General features: G+C 45.4%; 1 protein-coding gene across 1 annotated transcript in view; it reads left to right on the forward strand.

Moving 5' to 3' along the window:
* The window catches only part of LOC126198934 (uncharacterized), a 1,245,788-nt gene extending 1,225,031 nt beyond the window's left edge, over positions 1 to 20,757 (forward strand). Inside the window, exon 8 of the mRNA XM_049935572.1 lies at positions 19,837 to 20,757. Coding sequence (XP_049791529.1) covers positions 19,837 to 19,923 — 87 coding nt within the window. The 3' untranslated portion in view covers positions 19,924 to 20,757. The remainder of the gene's footprint in view (positions 1 to 19,836) is intronic.
* Positions 20,758 to 21,876: the final 1,119 nt, after the last annotated feature.

Raw genomic sequence — 21,876 nt, forward strand, 5'->3', positions numbered from 1 at the left:
CCAACCGAAATCGGGACTTATCTGACAAAGCCACGTTTTTCCATTAGTCGAGGGTCAAATCGATATGGTTACAAGCCCAGGAGAGGCACTGCATGCGATGTCGTGCTGTTGGCACAGGTCGGTTGTCTGCTTCCATAGCCCATCAGCACCGGATTTAGCTGCACTGAAAAACGGATACCTTCGTCTTACGATCTATATTGATTTCTGCTGTTATATCACGCAGTATGCCTGACTGATAGCACTAACACCTCTAAGCAAATGTCACTGCTCGTGGCCATCAAGGAAGGCCGTCGGCCACTACATTATCACTGGTGACAGGTAATGACTGAAATTTGGTATTCTCAACACACTCTTGACACTGTGGATCACTGGTTATTGAATTCTCCAACAATGGAGTGTCCTATGCATCTAGCTGCAACTGCCATTCTGTGTTCAAAGTCTGTCAATTGCCGTCGTGCTCCCGCAATCACGTTGGTCACCTTTTCACATGAATGACCCGAGAACAAAAGACAGTTCCGCTCATACACTGCCCCTTTGTACCTTCTGTATGCGCACTACTGCCATCTGTGTTTGCGCATATCGCTGTCCCTTAACCTTTGCCACCTGATTCTCCTAGTGCTAACGTCTCCAGATGGGTAGCGCAAAAAATCTGATGTGCCGCGAATTAAAAATTGACGGTACTGAGATCCCCTGCTATGGCCGCGGGACAGGACAGATAGTTTAATTCGTGGAAAGGGCCCAAAGTGAGTGGCTGTCAGTTGCACTCGAACCTACTACTTTATTCATTTGACATACATTACAAGAGTAAAGAAAACATTAAAGACAGAGCACGCCAGAAATTAATTCTAGAACTTAATTCCCGGCTAAATTCACCATTCAATCTCACGCGTCAAGGGCTAAATAACTTTAATTTAAAACCGGCTGAAGGCCAATCACTTAAGACTCAAGAACAAGCGTTTGAACTGTAAAAGGTAGAAGGCCTTATCTTAAAACATTTCTCTAAATTAAGCTGAAGGCCCAAACAATCGTTCGAATCCTGCCTCGGGCATGGATGTGTGTGATGTCCTTAGGTTAGTTTGCTTTAAGTAGTTCTAAGTTCTAGGGGACTGATGACCATAGAAGTTAAGTCCCATAGTGCTCAGAGCTATTTGAACCATTTTGAACCCAAACAATCTCACGCCTTAAGGGCAAAACAGCTTTAATTTAAAATCGGCTAGAAGCCATACATAAACAAACAACAAGGACAAATAAGAAAATGCAGCACATCAAACGGCGCTCAAAAGTTTCCAAGGGCCGACCTGGAATTCAAACACTAACGCTCGATTAAGTGAGACATGCAGTCGGCCCAACAATTCTCAATCCGACGGCAACCCAACCGACAGACAGTCAACGGACCAAGCGACAGGATAACTTCCGCTCCACCCGACCAGCACACAACAGCGAGTTCAATGGAACAACGCAGAAGGTATCGGTGACCACAACGAATTACACTTTCAGCTGTCAAAGTACACTCCGTGAAGGAGAGCCACAACACGACGAGGAAAATACACTGTCTGAATTTACGTCAACGGCCAGGGCAGGTAACCGGAACGTTAACGGCCACAAGGCGGAAGATTCCGCTGGTGCACTTCAATTCAAAAATAATCAAGTTAAGTTAAACTCCACAGGAGGGCGGCTAGAATTTCGCCAACTTGAAAACACACGTGGTTGCTCGCGGGAATGTCCCAAGAGCCCACAATGAAATTGGTTCAAATGGCTCTGAGCACAATGGGACTCAACTGCTGTGGTCATAAGTCCCCTAGAACTTAGAACTACTTAAACCTAACTAACCTAAGGACAGCACACAACACCCAGCCATCACGAGGCAGAGAAAATCCCTGACCCCGCCGGGAATCGAACCCGGGAACCCGGGCGTGGGAAGCGAGAACGCTACCGCACGACCACGAGATGCTGGCCCCACAATGAAATTCAAACGATACAATGTGAACAGTTGGCTGGTAGAATAAGTAAAGACTCAACTTTCATGTCCGGTATCAGTGAGCCACGGACCTCGTAGCAATGGGAACGGCCCCTCATACCCTGACCGAACGTGCACGCCGCCAGCGCCCCCGGCCAGATATGCGCCACGCCAACCGACCAACTGCCCCACACAGCACAGCCAGAAACTATAATAGCGAGGCCAAAAATAGTACAAGGGTGCGAATATCGAGAAACGCTGCTGCTGCTGCAACTTGCAGAGAGAGAGGATAACAGCATGATCGCGATAACTGCAGGAGACTAATCACAGAATAACAACCAAGGTTTGGTGCCAAGCATAACACGAGGCACCCATTGGTCAGGTACAATTTTTAAGAGGTTTAGGAACAGTACGTGGTTTGCCACGAAATAGTAAGCAAGTTACAAACCGTGTATTAACGTATACATCACGACGTTTTTTCTTCAACGAGACCGCTTTGCATGTAAAGGATCATTGGAGAAATAAATCATTACAGCGTTGCTGGTGAGTCTGCTGTGTTGTATGGCTGTGGCCCATGAGACTTTGTTGTACCCGAATTTTCGTCTTCAACTGCATTTTTCATCTTCAGAGGTCTCCTGCTTTCGCTGAGTCTTCTCACTCGAGTCAGCGGAACCAGAAGTTTCTCAGAAGTTGTCCAATGTACTCCTGGACGAAAAGTCGGGAGCAATAAAGTTTCATGGGCCATGAGCATACAACCCAGAAGATTTACTAACAAGTGAGATATATGGCCCCCCAAAAATTTCTTTGTACTTTCATTAGGATGGTTGCTGAGTTTTCTGCAAATCAATGCACGCCAAAGGACATAAGATTTTCTTTCCCAGTCATCCATGCATTAGGTTGACTTTTGTCTTCGTCATGTTTCTTACAATAGAAAGGTTTGAAATCTATCCATTTTATAAAAATATTAATTGAACTCTTCCTTGATGCAAATATAACTTCACCACAGATGTTACCTGCACTATTAAAACACTTACAACACACTATTCTACGTGCTCCTTAATAGCATGTTGCTATCTAAAGGTATATCGTAACACGATTTTCATGAAAGCACTTTAAAAATATCAAAACTTCAGTATAAAAGTTCTTAGGAGCTGACGATCCTTAGCTGGTTGCATCGCTCCTGATCAAGTGTTGAGCATCTACAGAATGTGAACTCTGTCACGTGATGACAGTATGCTAGAACTGCTGTAGTTATATGTTGGGTCCTAAAACCAGTGATAAAAGCGCATTTACAGGCAATTGCTGCAGTTTATAATATAGAGCCAATAAATTAAATTTAACATCAGTCCAAATTAAGTGGCATCAATATAACAATTTTCAATCTACACTCCTGGAAATTGAAATAAGAACACCGTGAATTCATTGTCCCAGGAAGGGGAAACTTTATTGACACATTCCTGGGGTCAGATACATCACATGATCACACTGACAGAACCACAGGCACATAGACACAGGCAACAGAGCATGCACAATGTCGGCACTAGTACAGTGTATATCCACCTTTCGCAGCAATGCAGGCTGCTATTCTCCCATGGAGACGATCGTAGAGATGCTGGATGTAGTCCTGTGGAACGGCTTGCCATGCCATTTCCACCTGGCGCCTCAGTTGGACCAGCGTTCGTGCTGGACGTGCAGACCGCGTGAGACGACGCTTCATCCAGTCCCAAACATGCTCAATGGGGGACAGATCCGGAGATCTTGCTGGCCAGGGTAGTTGACTTACACCTTCTAGAGCACGCTGGGTGGCACGCGATACATGCGGACGTGCATTGTCCTGTTGGAACAGCAAGTTCCCTTGCCGGTCTAGGAATGGTAGAACGATGGGTTCGATGACGGTTTGGATGTACCGTGCACTATTCAGTGTCCCCTCGACGATCACCAGTGGTGTACGGCCAGTGTAGGAGATCGCTCCCCACACCATGATGCCGGGTGTTGGCCCTGTGTGCCTCGGTCGTATGCAGTCCTGATTGTGGCGCTCACCTGCACGGCGCCAAACACGCATACGACCATCATTGGCACCAAGGCAGAAGCGCCTCTCATCGATGAAGACGACACGTCTCCATTCGTCCCTCCATTCACGCCTGTCGCGACACCACTTGAGGCGGGCTGCACGATGTTGGGGCGTGAGCGGAAGACGACCTAACGGTGTGCGGGACCGTAGCCCAGCTTCATGGAGACGGTTGCGAATGGTCCTCGCCGATATCCCAGGAGCAACAGTGTCCCTAATTTGCTGGGAAGTGGCGGTGCGGTCCCCTACGGCACTGCGTAGGATCCTACGGTCTTGGCGTGCATCCGTGCGTCGCTGCGGTCCGGTCCCAGGTCGACGGGCACGTGCACCTTCCGCCGACCACTGGCGACATCGATGTACTGTGGAGACCTCACGCCCCACGTGTTGAGCAATTCGGCGGTACGTCCACCCGGCCTCCCGCATGCCCACTATACGCCCTCGCTCAAAGTCCGTCAACTGCACATACGGTTCACGTCCACGCTGTCGCGGCATGCTACCAGTGTTAAAGACTGCGATGGAGCTCCGTATGCCACGGCAAACTGGCTGACACTGACGGCGGCGGTGCACAAATGCTGCGCAGCTAGCGCCATTCGACGGCCAACACCGCGGTTCCTGGTGTGTCCGCTGTGCCGTGCGTGTGATCATTGCTTGTACAGCCCTCTCGCAGTCTCCGGAGCAAGTATGGTGGGTCTGACACACCGGTGTCAATGTGTTCTTTTTTCCATTTCCAGGAGTGTGTTTTGATTTCTATAACATTCTGTGTGTTGAATAATACCCTCGTGTTGACAATAGTAGCAGTAAGTTGACACCGAGTGCCACTGACCCCATATGGTACACCGTGTATGTTCACTGCCTGACAGAAAAAGCAGCCAGAAGAAATAGTCGGATGGCACTGTAACTTCGTATACGTACGCACTAAATTTACCATTGTATGTGATATTTAGAACGGTCACCATTGTGCGTTAGTGCTACACTCCAAGAAAAAAGATGATTACATTTGCAGAAAATTTGGAGATTTATTGAGGGGAAAGAGGTCCACAAGTTGAGCAACCCAATGATGCGTTGGTCCACCTCTGGCCCTTAAGCAAGTAGTTATTCGCTTGGCACTGATCGACAGTGTTATAGGGTATTTTCCTGAGATATACGGTGAGTTGGGAGGCCATGCCCATCATGCTGCAAACGTTCTCAATTGGGGAGAGACCTGGAAACGTTTCTGGTGAAGGTAGGACTTGGCAAACCCGAAGATAATCAGTGGAATCTTTCGCCGAGTACAGGCGAGCACTGTCTTGCTGAAATGTAAGACCAGCATGGCTTGACATGCAGTGCTACAAAACGGGCGTACAAAATCGCCGACATACTGCTGTGCTGTAACGACTCCGCAGATGACAAAGGGGTCCTGTTATAAAAAGAAATGGAAATTCAGACCATCGCTTCTGGTGGTGTGACCATAGGATGGGCTAAAGTCAGGATGGTACCCCACTGCTGTCTGGAGCGTCTCCAGACATATCTTCGCTGTTCATCGCGGTTCGATTCAAAGCGGGACTCGTCGCTGAATACAATTCTACCCTATTCAATGAGATTCCTAGCTGAAGACGTGTCCATAGGTGCCCCGGACCGCGGTGGGATACCAACATTACTGTCACTCACCCATGAGTGTTAACTGGGTTGCTATTTACTCTCACTGCAGGTCCTTTTGGTCGTCTTCTGCGGTACACTTGCAGCGCAGTGGTACGTCGACTATATTCTACGCCCCGTTTTGTGGCCCTTCGTGGCAAGTCATCCTGGATTTACATTTCAGCAAGACAATGCACGCCCGCTCATTGTGAGAGTTTCTATTGCTTGTTTTCGTACTTTCTAGATCCCCAATGAACCATGGACCTTGCCGTTGGTGGGGAGGCTTGCGTGCCTCAGCGATACAGATAGTCGTACCGTAGGTACAACCACAACGGAGGGGTATCTGTTGAGAGGCCAGACAAACGTGTGGTTCCTGAAGAGGGGCAGCAGCCTTTTCAGTAGTTGCAAGGGCAACAGTCTGGATGATTGACTGATCTGGCCTTGCAACAATAACCAAAACGGCCTTGCTGTGCTGGTACTGCTAACGGCTGAAAGCAAGGGGAAACTACGGCCGTAATTTTTCCCGAGGGCATGCAGCTTTACTGTATGATTAAATGATGATGGCGTCCTCTTGGGTAAAATATTCCGGAGGTAAAATAGTCCCCCATTCGGATCTCCGGGCGGGGACTACTCAAGAGGATGTCAAAAATGACTCTGAGCACTATGGGACTCAAATGCTGTGGTTATCAGTCCCCTAGAACTTAGAACTACTTAAACCTAACTGACCTAAGGACATCACACACATCCATGCCCGAGGCAGGATTCGAACCTGCGACCGTAGCAGTCCCACGGTTCCAGACTGCGCGCCTAGAACCGCGAGACCACCGCGGCCGGCAAGAGGATGTCGTTATCCGGCGAAAGAAAACTGGCGTTCTACGGATCGGAGCGTGGAATGTCAGATCCCTTAATCGGGCAGGTTGGTTAGAAAATTTGAAAAGGGAAATGGATAGGTTAAAGTTAGATATAGTGGGAATTTGTGAAGTTCGTTGGCAGGAGGAACAAGACTTCTGGTCAGGTGACCACAGGGTTATAAACACTAAGTCAAATAAGGGTAATGCAGGAGTAGGTTTAATAATGAATAGGAAAATAGGAACGCGGGTAAGCTACTACAAACAGCTTAGTGAACGCACTATTGTGGCCAAGATAGATACGAAGCCCACACCTACTACAGTAGTACAATTTTATATGTCAACTAGCTCTGCAGATGACGAAGAAATTGAAGAAATGTATGATGAAATAAAAGAAATTATTCAGATAGTCAAGGGACACGAAAATTTAATAGTCATGGGTGACTGGAATTCGCGTGTAGGAAAAGGGAGAGAAGGAAACGTAGTAGGTGAATATGGATTGGGGCTAAGAAATGAAAGAGGAAGCCGCTTGGTAGAATTTTGCACAGAGCACAACTTAATCATAGCTAACACTTGGTTTAAGAATCATGATAGGAGGTTGTATACATGGAAGAACCCTGGAGATACTAAAAGGTATCAGATAGATTATATAATGGTAAGACAGAGATTTAGGAACCAGGTTTTAAATTGTAAGACATTTCCAGGGGCAGATGTGGACTCTGACCACAATCTATTGGTTATGACCTGTAGATTAAAACTGAAGAAACTGCAAAAAGGTGGGAATTTAAGGAGATGGGACCAGGAAAAACTGAAAGAACCAAAGGTTGTACAGAGTTTCAGGGCGAGCGTAACAATTGACAGGAATGGGGGAAAGAAATACAGTAAAAGAAGAATGGGTAGCTTTGAGGGATGAAGTAGTGAAGGCAGCAGAGGATCAAGTAGGTAAAAAGACGAGGGCTAATAGAAATCCTTGGGTAACAGAAGAAATATTGAATTTCATTGATGAAAGGAGAAAATATAAAAATGCAGTAAATGAAGCAGGCAAAAAGGAATACAAACGTCTCAAAAATGAGATCGACAGGATGTGCAAAATTGCTAATCAGGGATGGCTAGAGGACAAATGTAAGGATGTAATGTAGGGGTAAGATAGATACTGCCTACAGGAAAATTAAAGAGAGCTTTGGAGAGAAGAGAACCACTTGTATGAATATCAAGAGCTCAGATGGCAACCCAGTTCTAAGGAAAGAAGGGAAGGCAGAAAGGTGGAAGGAGTATATAGAGGGTCTACACAAGGGCGATGTACTTGAGTACAATGTTATGGAAATGGAAGAGGATGTAGATGAAGATGATACGATACTGCGTGAAGAGTTTGACAGAGCACTGAAAGACCTGAGTCGAAACAAGGCCCCCGGAGTAGACCACATTCCATCGGAACTACTGACGGCCTTGGGAGAGCCAGTCCTGACAAAACTCTACCATCTGGTGAGCAAGATGTATGAAACAGGCGAAATACCCTCAGACTTCAAGAAGAATATAATAATTCCAATCCCAAAGAAAGCAGGTGTTGACAGATGTGAGAATTACCGAACAATCAGTTTAATAAGCCACAGCTGCAAAATACTAACACGAATTCTTTACAGACGAATGGAAAAACTAGTAGAAGCCGACCTCGGGGAAGATCAGTTTGGATTCCGTAGAAATACTGGAACACGTGAGGCAATACTTACCTTACGACTTATCTTAGAAGAATGATTAAGGAAAGGCAAACCTACGTTTCTAGCATTTGTAGACTTGGAGAAAGTTTTGACAATGTTGACTGGAATACTCTCTTTCAAATTCTAAAGGTGGCAGGGGTAAAATACAGGGAGCGAAAGGCTATTTACAATTTGTACAGAAACCAGATGGCAGTTATAAGAGTCGAGGGACGTGTAAGGGAAGCAGTGGTTGGTAAGGGAGTAAGACAGGGTTGTAGCCTCTCCCCGATGTTATTCAATCTGTATATTGAGCAAGCAGTAAAGGAAACAAAAGAAAAATTCGGCGTAGGTATTAAAATCCATGGAGAAGGAATAAAAACTTTGAGGTTCGCCGATGACATTGTAATTCTGTCAGAGACAGCAAAGGACTTGGAAGAGCAGTTGAACGGAATGGATGGTGTCTTGAAGGGAGGATATAAGATGAACATCAACAAAAGCAAAACGAGGATAATGGAATGTAGTCGAATTAAGTCGGGTGATGTTGAGGGTATTGGATTAGGAAATGAGACACTTAAAGTAGTAAAGGAGTTTTGCTATTTGGGGAGCAAAATAACTGATGATGGTCGAAGTAGAGAGGATATAAAATGTAGACTGGCAATGGCAAGGAAAGCGTTTCTGAAGAACAGAAATTTGTTAACATCGAGTATAGATTTAACTGTCAGGAAGTCATTTCTGAAAGTATTTGTATGGAGTGTAGCCATGTATGGAAGTGAAACATGGACGGTAAATAGTTTGGACAAGAAGAGAATAGAAGCTTTCGAAATGTGGTGCTACAGAAGAATGCTGAAGATTAGATGGGTAGATCACATGACTAATGAGGAGGTACTGAATAGGAATTGGGGAGAAGAGGAGTTTGTGTCACAACTTGATTACAAGAAGGGATCGGCTGGTAGGACATGTTCTGAGGCATCAAGGGATCACCAATTATTGGAGGGCAGCGTGGAGGGTACAAATCGTAGGGGGATGAATACACTAAGCAGATTCAGAAGGATGTAGGCTGCAGTAGGTACTGGGAGATGAAGAAGCTTGCACAGGATAGAGTAGCATGGAGATCTGCATCAAACCAGTCTCAGGACTGAAGACCACAACAAAACAACGACGGGGAAGTTCGCCCAATCTCACCCCAAATGAGAATCTTTGGAGCATTATGGACATTGAACAGCATCCATCTTGGGATTTCCTCTATCTAACGAACCAACTGGACAAAATTCGACACGATATCCCTCAGGACGACATCCAATACCTCCGTTTATCAATACCAAGCCGAATAACTGCTTGCATAAGGACCAAATGTGGACCAACGCGATATTGTCTTGCTCAATTTGTGAAGCTAACTCTTTTTTATAAATCATCCAATTTTTTTCACAAATAGTAATCATTTGTTTTTCTGTACATGTACAACACGTCTACCGATCCGCCCTATCGAATAATTTCTTTGTGGTGTCTTTTCCCTTAAAGAGAAAAAAAGTTATTGTTTCCATTTAGTGTCGTTACCATGTGGTTAGGTAAATAAGCATATGCGCAAGGTTAGATGTTATATGATCACTGTCGTAGTCATGGGGATGCCACTAGAGAGACAGCATTATCGAAATCTCACGGAGGGTGAAACGGGCCTCGTGTGGGGCATTCAGACATTACATTGGCCTGAAGCTGTTCTGCAGGGAACATCACGGAAGATATACTCGTCGTTAAGGTCCCATTTGATCACATTTGACACCATAATAGCGGACATCACCTTCCTATCTGTGCTTGCCATCCGAGAACACATAATCAACTGCCTGCTATATTCTGTCATCCGAATGCATTGGTTGGAGACTATCAGGATTTACAGTCCCATGCCTAGGCCGTCGTCAACACTTCAACACAATCGGAAGTGGTTTGAGATCTGCCGTGACTAGAAGCATGGACCTCTGGCGAGTGACATCGCATTGTGCTCGTCAATGAATCGCTGTCCTGCAGTGCCCTGGTTGACCATCGTGGGTGGGTACTGCGACGATCTGGGAACAAGTCCCATTTTTCCAACGGTTTGGAGAGGCACAGCGTTATTACTCTTGGCGTTATGGTGATGGTGTGGGGAGCCGTTGCCTGTGACGTCCGGTCACGCTTGTAGTGACTGAGGGAACGCAGACGGCACAACGGTACGTCATGGACAACCTACATCCTCATGTCTTAGCTCCCATGCGTCAGAAACGTGGTGGCAATTTTCAACAGAACAACGCTCGTCCACACATGAAACCTATCCTTATAAACTGTCTTCGTGATGCTAAGGTACTTCTTTGGCCACCTAGATCTCCAGATTTGTTCCTGACAGCGCACGTGTGGGACCAATGGACATCAACTCTAACATTTGTGGGCCAGGTTGCCCTAGGAGCTTGCCTAAGGTGTTGATACAACGGCTTTATGGTACTTTTCGCAGCTGAATCAGTACATGCATCCAGGCATCCAGGCGAGAGCTGATTCAGGATCATAATCATAAGTGGGCTCATGCTGCCAAGTTCTTTGTTAATTTGGCCCGGTATTGTAATCACTGAAATAACCTCACGTAACCCATGAAGTTTCATTGTGTTTTCTTCACCCTTCATAGGTTCTTTACTCTTTTTGTCAGGTAATGTATAATTACAGTGTCAGCTCTCCTTACATATACAGCCTACATTACGTTCGCTCTACTGAATGTTCACCGTCCTCTATAATGAATTGGATTCTGTGAATTAAAACTTCTTCCATGCAACCATACATTTACGGAGTTTTTTCGTATAATCGTATCTTTGTAGCATAATTTTGCAGAATCGATCTGGATGGAACTTACTTGATGCCCTTCATGTACTACTTGCAAAATATTTTTTTTCACACGTGCGTCTTCTTCCTAAAATTATGGCGACAATTTCACAGAATAATTTCTGCAAGAACATTATAATTTTCTGGCTTAGCATATACATTAGGAACCTACTACAGACCAAATTAGGGACATCGATCCCTCATTTCAGTCTGTGTAGCCCTTCATACACACCGAGGCTTTATCGTCAAGCGAAATGTTCATAGACCCAGAACATAAATACAGCGTCTTAATACTCACTGAGAGGTGTATTAAGCATGTACAGTGGTTTCCAAAACAGTCTCGGGGTGTGTCCTGTACGTAATACTACAGATATCTCATCTGTAGTCACATTCTTGGCAAGCCTTCTCGCAGAGTTCTTAGTGACAGTATCGATGGCTGTTGTTCGTCGCTCCTCAATACAGAAAACGTCAATGTGAGAGAGTGAGTGCTTTGTCCCTGATTAAATCTCTCAGCATGAAATGACATACTGACAGCCTCAACAAGTGTGCGGGACGTTTCGCTTACGTCCTATGTGCGGTCGATTCATCGACCATGCGTGATTCGATAAATGCGCTGCTGGTGGTTACTCGCCCTTAACGTGAGGATCCGCCATTTATGAAGATGACCGCTGCCAAGAGTTATGATATTAGCCAGTGTAACAAAATCGTTATACATATTTCGTAGCAAACCGTAAAAAGTAATAGACCATACAGAGCTTCGTTACAAATAACTCAAGGGTCGTTTTCTTTCGGTATTTTATTTTCATCAACAAAAGTGCGACGTATTTCGAATTATCACACCCACAAATAGTGCCACATAATGAAATGCGAAGATAATTTATCGGTGGTGGCATGTGGCAGGTAACACTGGATTTTGGTAAGATAAACTGTTTAAATCATTTAGTAACAACATGATTTGTGGTCTATTTAAAATACTTTGTTATTAGTTTCAACTGGCGGTTTCGAGCATCTCTAGATAACTGCCATGCATTTAAGACAGGAGTATTGCATGTTGTTTCAGTTGTTCCAATGGGAATGGGAGATAGTTCTGACTTCCATTAAGTGTTAATAAGGCTAGAAATAATATCCAAAGGACAAACCAAATGCGAAAAATGTGAATACGATTTGAATTAACAAAATCTTCTCGGGTTTCTAGCCACGTCAGGTGGTTAAAATCCCACGAGAGGCAGCCAGAGGAATCTGTCGTCGCGCCAGCTCTGGCCTGCCTATGACGGAGAATACATTTCACTAGGGGGCTGCTGAATTCTGACGGTCGCGAGCTACTGGCTGTCGACCTGCAAACAACAAAACTTACAACTAGACTGAGAGGTGATCAACGTAGCCACTGTTGAAAAACAGATGTCATCACAGAAGAGGACTGCAGACAAACAGAAAGGCAAATCCAGCCGGCACTTTGAACCACACTGTGCAAAACGTTAATAAGCGAAATGAGCTGTCATCAATATGACGGAGACACGGGTGTCGGTTCGGAGCTTTAGAATGGTCTTCACTTAGCACCAGCGCCTCGGAGTGTCCCTATGTGTAATATTATAAGTGCGGTAGAGCAAGCAATCCGTAAAACACTTACGGCAGACGAAATTCTTCACGAAACGTGCCGGATTACACTCATGTTGAGAAAGAACAGAACACCGTGAATGAGTAGAGACAGGACGTTCATATTCACAGGATATGCACATGTTTGTTTTGCAGAACTGATTAACATTTCAGTCATATCGATTAAGCACATGCTCAGATAACTTCTTCCATGCAAGATGGCATCGGTGCATATAAGGCGCAAATTTATCCAGTGCTGTAGTCATCCATACTGTATTCACCTGATCCCAAAGTTCATCTATGGTGGTTGATATTGAGTCACAACGCTGCACCAGTCTGTCACCACATCCCACGCTTTTTTTTTTCGATTGCCGACAGGTCTGTTACAAGTCTGGTGATCTGTGTGGCTAACGCAAAAGGTTGACACACTGTCACACCAGGAGGGCACATTTTCGTGAAGAAACATGTGGTTGTGCATTGTCTTGCTGAAAAATGGCGCCTGGGGTACTGTGCAAAATGGGTATGGCTACGCAGGATGTCATTCGAGTGGGTCACACTGCTCGCAGTCCGCCCCCGGTAGCTGAGTGGTCAGCGCGACAGACTGTCAATCCAAAGGGCCCGAGTTCGATTCCCGGCTGGGTCGGAGATTTTCTCCCCTCAGGGACTGGCTGTTGTGTTGTCCTAATCATCATCATTTCATCCCCATCGACGCGCAAGTCGCCGAAGTGGCGTCAAATCGAAAGACTTGCACCAGGCGAACGGTCTACCCGACGGGAGGCCGTCGTCACACGACATTTCATTTACACTGCTCGCAGTGCCCTGGACGCGCACCGACTGTGATTTGTGGTTGTACCCTATAGCACTCGACACCATAAGGCATCGTGTTGGCGCTCTATGTCTTGTGCGAATGTAGTCACTGTGATGCCTGTCCCCCTGTCTGCGGTGAACCAAAATGCAGCCATCATTTTGAAACAAACAGAACCTGAATTCGTCCGAAAACACTATCTGATGCCATTCCTGTTCCCAGTGATGTTGTTCCGTACACCATTGCCGTAGAGCATGTTTCTGCACATTCGTCAATGGTAGACGGAGAAGGACGCCGCGCAAATAACCCACGCCGTAATGCACGAGGACGGGCTTTCATCCCTGATACTGTACGATGTGTTCCACTGTTCCAGTGTTGCCCCACAGCCGACGAGGAGGCAGGTATCTCCCGCAATTGCATTTGGATGAGGTGTCGATCTTCTCGGGCAATGATGTGAGTGGTGCGACCTGACTCATTTCGTCGTGTTCTACGGCCTTCCGTGAATGATTCTGTACACCCCCGTTGCACTGCAGAAACACTGCGTCCAACACGAGTAGCAATTTCGCGGATGGATGCTTCACATTCGCCCATGACAATATTGCGCCCGGTTTCAAACTCACTGATTTGACGGTGCGGTTACCGCATGAGTCTGCGAGGCATCCTGCACGAATGCTGAAGTCACGCTGATCCATTACCTTCGGTTTATAGCGACAACGAGGGCCGGATACACATTTTACTTGTAGGTGATCTCGTACCGCGATATCGATGTTGTCGTTGAACCCACGGATTGGCATAGCCCAAATGCTCACCATTTATGCAGAATATACTGTGCATTTGTACTGTAAATATACTCGTCCTGTCTCTAGTTGTACAAGGTGACCTGTTTTTTCTGTACATGAATGTATTTCAAAATATAAATCACTGCCGTCTAACTTGACTAGGTGGGAACTCAATAGACTTCGCGCAGCAAATCTGTTTTCTACAGAAACTTGAAAACAACCATGTAGTTATAAAAAAGTGGCATTTATAGCGTTTGCAAGATGTCATGATAATTACTGGCTCGTCAATTTTACTATGAATATCACTCCAGCACCTATAAATCATCCCCTGCAAATAGCAGTATTTAATTTTATATACGAAGTTCCGCTTACAAACTTTATGTAAATTTTCTTGCAGCCCCAAATTATTTGCTCGCCGTTGTGGCCGAGCGGTTCTAGGCGCTTCAGTCTGGAACCGCGCGACCACTACGGTCGCAGGTTCGAATCCTGCCTCGGACATGGATGTGTGTGATGTTCTTGGGTTAGTTATGTTTAAGTAGTTACAAGTTCTGGGGAACTGATGACCTCAGATGTTTAGTCCCAAAGTGCTCAGAGCCATTTTTTGAACAAAATTGTCTTTGGCGTACCTTTTGATGCCTTTTACGAGAGCATTCACAAATAGAGTCTGTTGTGCATTATTTCGGCCTGTGTTCAGTGTAAGTAACGTAGAAATTCAAAATAAAAACGGATTCTTCCGCGTAGGGACTCGTCCTCACACGGCTCTCTGATTACTGTTCTGTACCCTTTACACTGTGCCACCAGCTGCCTAGAAACTGCACTAACATACACTGAGGTGACAAAACATAAGCGATAGCTCCTTTTGCCGTGTCAGACCTCCTTTTGCCCGGTGTAGTGCAGCAGCTGGACGTGGCGTGGACTGGAAAAAAAAAAAAAAAAAGGTTCAAATGGCTCTGAGCACTATGTGACTTAACATCTGAGGTCATCAGTCCCCTAGACTTAGAACTATTTAAACCTAACTAACCTAAGGACATCACATACATCCATGCCCGAGACAGGATTCGAACCTGGGACCGTAGCAGCACCGCGGTTCCAGACTGAAACGCCTAGAACCGCTCCATGGACTACACAAGCCGTAGAAATATTGAGCCATGCTGCGACTATAGCCGTCCATAATTACGAAAATGTTTCCAGTGTAGGAGTTTCAGAACAAATTGACCTACCGATTTTCTCTCTTAAAAGAACGATAGGATTCACGTAGGGCGATCTACGTGAAAAAAACGTTCATTCGAACTGTCCAGAATATTCTTCAAACCAATCACGAACAACTGTGCCCAGGTGACATGGCGCATTGTCGCTTGGGAACATGAAAGCGTGGTGTGACCCTGTGTAGTCAATAAGCACGGCCGTGGCTGAAGCTGTGTGCAGGACGAGTGCCGCCTGGTCGTGACAAATGACTGTCACAGACGTCCAGCGAGCGAATCCCGGACCAGCTGCTGTCTGCCGGCGACTGGCCCCTGTGGTCGGTTGCTAAGAGGGCTTCAGTTCAACCCTTGACCCGTCAGGGGACTTGCTGGACTCTCTAAGCAATTAGTCCTATCAGGGCAGTGGCGACCTCACGGAGGATGCTGATGATGACATTTGACAACAGGACGACTCACAGCTTTGACACATATCTACTCTGGCCAGACGGCCAGTGTTTATCCGCGTCAAAACAAGTTTCTGCTGCAGAAGTTCTTATGCGCTGTCCAAGCGTCCCTGCTTACGGTAACCGTTCTGGCACTGAGCGGTAGGCGGACGGCCACGCCCGGTGATGACTGCAGCACACTGCTGAATGAGATGATTGCCGTACTGGACCGCTCTACGGCATCGAGCTCTTCTGACTAGGCTCGTGTCGTTACACTCTCCCCCTGTTCGAAGAATTCGGCCCATGAAACTGTCCTGTAGCTTCACCTGGAACTAGTTAATTCTTATCCTTTTATTGCTGACCAAATTCATTAGTTTTTGGCACACAGTATCTATATTACTCCGTTCGTGACACAGCTAACACAGATACTCAGACACCTTTGAAGTCTCTCCACCGCTTATGTGGTTGTAGTCACTGGTTATCTCTAAAAACCAGCATTAGTCGTAAAATAAATCAGCCGACATGAATCATCATACACTACACTTGCTTGAGACCCATTCACGGTTAATCTCTGCTCCTTGCAACACTCCTAAGCTGTCTCACTGTGAAGTGGATAGACCTCTTTCACTCTTTCTGACAGCTGTGTCATACCATGTTGTACGAATAGGGGTGTGGGAATCAGCGAGGCAGCCTGCAAAAGTAATCCTGCTAATATTCTGAAACTTCGTATTCATCCTCTCACCCTTTTCTAAGCATTATCCTTCCCCACTCCTAGCCTTATCAACGTACCACTCGTCTTCTTCAAGCTAGTCATCTCACCCTTCACGTGACACGCTACTCTAAACGCCTATTATAGCTTATTACCATGTCGCGAACAATAAGCACGTAAATGTGAAAAGATCTGTTTACTAAAAGAAATCCACGAAATGTCGCTACAATCACATTTTTGATCATAATGGTCGGAGAATTTCGTTAAAATCCTAAACTTGACCTGTTATCCCCATGCAGTATATCGCGCTTCAGGAGCCCTATGGTTTCACTGACGTATTTACTTAAACATAGACACTCTACAACTACGACCTATGCCGTTTAGCACATTTCTATAATACTCCATAATTTTCTGCTCGTCAGAGCCCCTTGGTATCGGATACATTCTCTAATTATGGCATATATTGTTTCGGACAGTTACCTTACTTAAAATTTACGCTATCGCGCCCATTAAACTGTGGAAGACCTTGTGCGGTGTAACGATGACGTCACGGATGATGACCCATCTCGCATCCATAGTATCTGAGTGTCTTTTTAAGATGATTCTAGCCAGCATCGCGTGACGTGAAGACAAAAAACCCAGATCATGTGGTACTGCCACGACACTGATTTATTACTTTGTCAGCGCTGTAGCACAATTTACAACTATCACACCAGAAAATAGAACAAACAGAAACAAAAGGTGACAGAAAAGTTCAGCACACCACTCTGTGAAGTTATGCCATATATCTACCAGTGCAGACCCTTGGAGAGCACATAAACTCGTAATTAACGAAACACACTGTTTCTAACAAGTAACCTTTCACTTGCCTACTATCTGTAATAAACGAAACATCTCTGCCACCAACAGCTCGCTATGCCTCCATTGTGACTAACACAATGCCCCTTTGTGGCGGCACAACCGTCATACCGCGTTGTGGGATCCGATACACGCGGCCACATGACCTGACAGATTTCGCTGTTTCCACGCAATCGGCGTCACTGGTTTATCTCTTGGGTCTTCTCGGCTAACACAACCATATCTATGCCTGCCATAACAAAAAATAGGACAATGGTTAGAGGAAAAATGCAAGCACAACAGAAACAAGGACCGCAAGAACACTTTGACAAACGAAGGGAAATGAAGAATATACTATGGATTTCTTTAAAAAAGAACATTGAAACTAATCTTTGGTTTTCGTTTGAAATTTTTTTTCAATCTTGTTATTTGAACAAGTGATCATAATGACTTTTCCTTTAAAACTCGACTTTATACCCATACTAGCTTTCAGTGCTTTCTGCAGCCTAGACATTTCACTTAAAATGACTTTTAAGAACTATTCCAGAGGCACCACCGTCTTGCAGAGTGCCTTGTAGACAATTTGGAGCCGCGCGGGATTAGCCGAGTGGTCTAGGACGCTGCAGTCATGGACTGTGCGGCTGGTCCCGGCGGAGGTTCGAATCCTCCCTCGGGCATGGGTGTGTGTGTTTGTCCTTAGGATAATTTACGTTATGTAGTGTGTAAGCTTAGGGACGGATGACCTTAGCAGCTAAGTCCCATAAGATCTCACACACATTTTGACAATTTGGATGCATGGCTTCGAGGTGTCTGTGCCACACTCGAACCCTACAGTCAGCTCTTACCAACTAAACTGAGGGATCATCTGAGCTGATGACCATTTCCCAGTCATCAAAGGTCTACGAGCCAGCCCAGAAGAGGTTGTGGAGGCGATGTCGTGCTCGTAGCAAAGACTCTCGAGTCGGTCGTCTGCTGCCAGAGCCGTACTGTTCCAATTGTTACGTTCGTTGTACGTCCCACATAGATTTCTGCAGTTATTTCACGCAGAAATGCTCTGCGTAAACGTCACTGCCCTCAGTCGTTAAATGAAGGCCATCGGCCACTGCGTTTTCCGTGGTGAACGGCAACGCGCACTTTTGACTCTGTGGACCTCGAAACATTGAGTTTCCTAACGATTTCCGAAATGGTATGTCCCATTCTTCTAGCTCCAACTATCACTGCGCGTTTAATGTCTGTTATTCCCGTCGTGCGGCCGTAATCAGGTAGGAAACCTATTCACATGAATCACAGCTGTGCAATTGACAGTTACACCATTTCAAATCCTTTTTATACTTTTTTATGCAATACTATCGCCATGTGTATATGTTGTTGTTGTTGTTGTTGTTGTGGTCTTCAGTCCAGAGACTGGTCTTATGCAGCTCTCCATGCTACTCTATCCTGTTCAAGCTGCTTCATCTCCCAGTACGTACTGCAGCCTACATCCTTCTGAATCTGCTTAGTGTATTCATCTCTTGGTCTCCCCCTACGATTTGTACCCTCCACGCTGCCCTCCAATAATTGGTGATCCCTTGATGCCTCAGAACATGTCCTACCAGCCGATCCCTTCTTGTAATCAAGTTGTGACACAAACTCCTCTTCTCCCTAATTCTATTCAATACCTCCTCATTAGTTACGAGATCTACCCATCTAATCTTCAGCATTCTTCTGTAGCACCACATTTCGAAAGCTTCTATTCGCTTCTTGTCCGAACTATTTATCGTCCATGTTTCACTGCCATACGTGGCTACACTCCATACAAATACTCTCAGAAACGACTTCCTGACACTTAAATCTATACTCGATGTTAACAAAATTCTCTTCCTCAGAAACGCTTTCCTTGCCATGCCCAGTATATATGCATTATGTAAATATCGCTATCCAATGGCTTTTGTCAGCTCAGAATATGTAAGTGTTAGTGATTAATTTAGTAATCTATCACTTATCCAAGTTCGTGCCAAATGCAATGGCTAACTCTAAGTCGCGTGGTAATGGTGGTACACGAGCGATATGAAGTGATCATATGTGTTTATAGCATGTAAATTTTATATTTCTCATAAATGCCTTTCATTCAGAAAACATACCTGTCACTGATGTCACACTGTACTCCAGTTGATCGGAAAAGCGATTGACAGACCACATGGCTGCAGTTAGACATAAAATTAGGAACGGTAATTAGCAGCATGTTCGATCTAGAGGCATGTAACCTGCTCAAAATGTTGTCCAATGCTGTATATAGAAGAAAAGTGTCATATTCTTAGTAAATTTACTTTCCGATGACGCGGACAGACATATACATGGCATTTTTCCTAAGAAAGATGAAAACGGGACGTTATAGATTCGGATCGGCTCTCTCCGAGCCGAACACCACCAGAGAGGTGGTCAGTGTGTATGTAGCAGCAGGTGCAATGAATCTTTGTTCTGTTTGTGTCCACAGTGCCTGGCGATCTACGGCGTCATCCGCTTCTACAACCTTCTGCGCGCCGGCGCCTCTTGGAAGTCACCGGAGTGCGTGGAGCTCTGATACCAAGCGCCGCCCTGGGAGGACGATGACCGGCTGTTGGGCGACTCCGTCTGACCAGCGGCGGCGGTCCCAGGGGCGAGCTCCGGACACTCGCTGCAGCGCCGCGCTCTGGCGAGGCGCCAACCGACTACCCGCGGTCCGCACCGTACCGCTCTCTCACGGGAGTGCTTAATGCTGCGAGGCGCTCTGGAAGGACTCCAGATTGTTGCCGAATGAGTTCGGCACCCCAGGCGTCCTCGGGGAGACCTCATCTGGGCCTTCTATGGCGAACGGCGTACTGCGTTTTGTGCATACTGCAACTGTGTGGGTCCATCACGACGGTAGTGTCCATCTGCGGCAGTAGGTCTGTGGCCCTCGGTGAACTGTCAGCTTCGTCACTCCTGCTGGCGAGGAGTAATCTGTTTATGAAACTGGCAGGGTCCACAGAGGTCTCCGACAAAATTTCTGAATATTTCCCACATACACTCAGAAACCGAACTGGGCAGGTGGCCTGATGTATCTACATAATGGCTGATGCGGGCACAGCCTCTCCCTATAGACAAATGTCACTCCTCACAGTACATACGTGGAATTCTGTGAGAAACTGTGCTTTCTTTTTTTTTAACTGGACTTTTTCTGTAAGCTTTGAGATAAAGTGCGCTGTATTCAGCGTGTGACATTGTTTTTCACGTAACAAACAGCACATATAATTGGCAGCGGGACTCTCATTCGTCAGGAGTCCGTCATTTGACCTTCATCTTTCATTCTTTGTAGCCTGTTGTGATTAACTGTGCTTCCCACCGCACTATACTATATCACAAAACTTAAAATATAAATTTGTTACATAGCAGTGCTCTGTCCGAAGTCGTTGGCTGCAATATGCTTATTCATATTCTCAAGAGTATTGTCATAAAACCCCTTCTCATTAGAGTTGGCGTTGTAGAGCATCGACTACTATTCTCTGTTCCTTTTTCGTTCCCCCCCCCCCCCCCCGTGGCTAGCTATTTGGCTATTTGCCAAATTAAGTCCCGTTTAATTTTCAGTATTTCTCTGATATTCTTCTTTGTACTGCGTATCTTTGCCTTTCTCTTCAGAGGTAATTTTATTATTTTACTTACCTCTACCACCATATATCAGCAGGGACGTTATAACGTAAACAATGGAGTTACTTCTTTCGATACTTAGGTCAACATTATCAATGCCATCACGTAGGACAGGGTGACAGGCATTATTTTAGGTCAAATGCGTAATGACTACCGACTGCCAAAAAGACATCAATATGTCCGTTTTATAAAAATATCTCTCGACAACGACGAAAGTTTGTTTTATCAGTTTCCTTCTGAAACAGACAAGTAGCTACACTTCCACCTCTATCTCACACCTATATTCATCCTCAAAAATACAGAGGCAGTATTAAAAAGAACTTGAACAAACATTGTTTGCGAATTCCTCCCACTAAAAGAGGGAAGCCGCTTCGTGTAAACGTATATCCGACAATGTTAGTTTTCTTAGCTTTTAAAACAGCACGTGTGTTTTCAATTAATTATTTTTATTCCTTTCGTAGTTTGCTCAACAGATAAACATACCCTTACCTATAGAGTGCATCAGAAATAACCCAAAGAAAAATACGGAAATAAAACAGGTAGTCATTACAGTGAAGTTGAGCATACCAATTACGTATTACACTATTTACTGTGTTTAGTAACGGGCAAGGAATGGTAAAGGATTCGATTGTAGACTCTCAGTGGGACAAATTTCCCCATTCGTCTGATATGATTCGGGAAGATTGTGGTGAACCCAAATCAGGACAGCTGGATCAAGTAATGCCAACATCATCTCTACAGGAATAATTGGCCCCATCATTTTCACTAGAGATTAGTGAGTCAGTGATCATAATACATTCGAAGTGACATGATATCATTCAGAAATTCTACAAATGTAATGAAATTATATGTTACAGTTTGCTGCCCACGC

The sequence above is a fragment of the Schistocerca nitens genome, chromosome 8, assembly GCF_023898315.1.
Source record: "Schistocerca nitens isolate TAMUIC-IGC-003100 chromosome 8, iqSchNite1.1, whole genome shotgun sequence".
Classification (NCBI taxonomy): Eukaryota; Metazoa; Arthropoda; class Insecta; order Orthoptera; family Acrididae; genus Schistocerca; species Schistocerca nitens.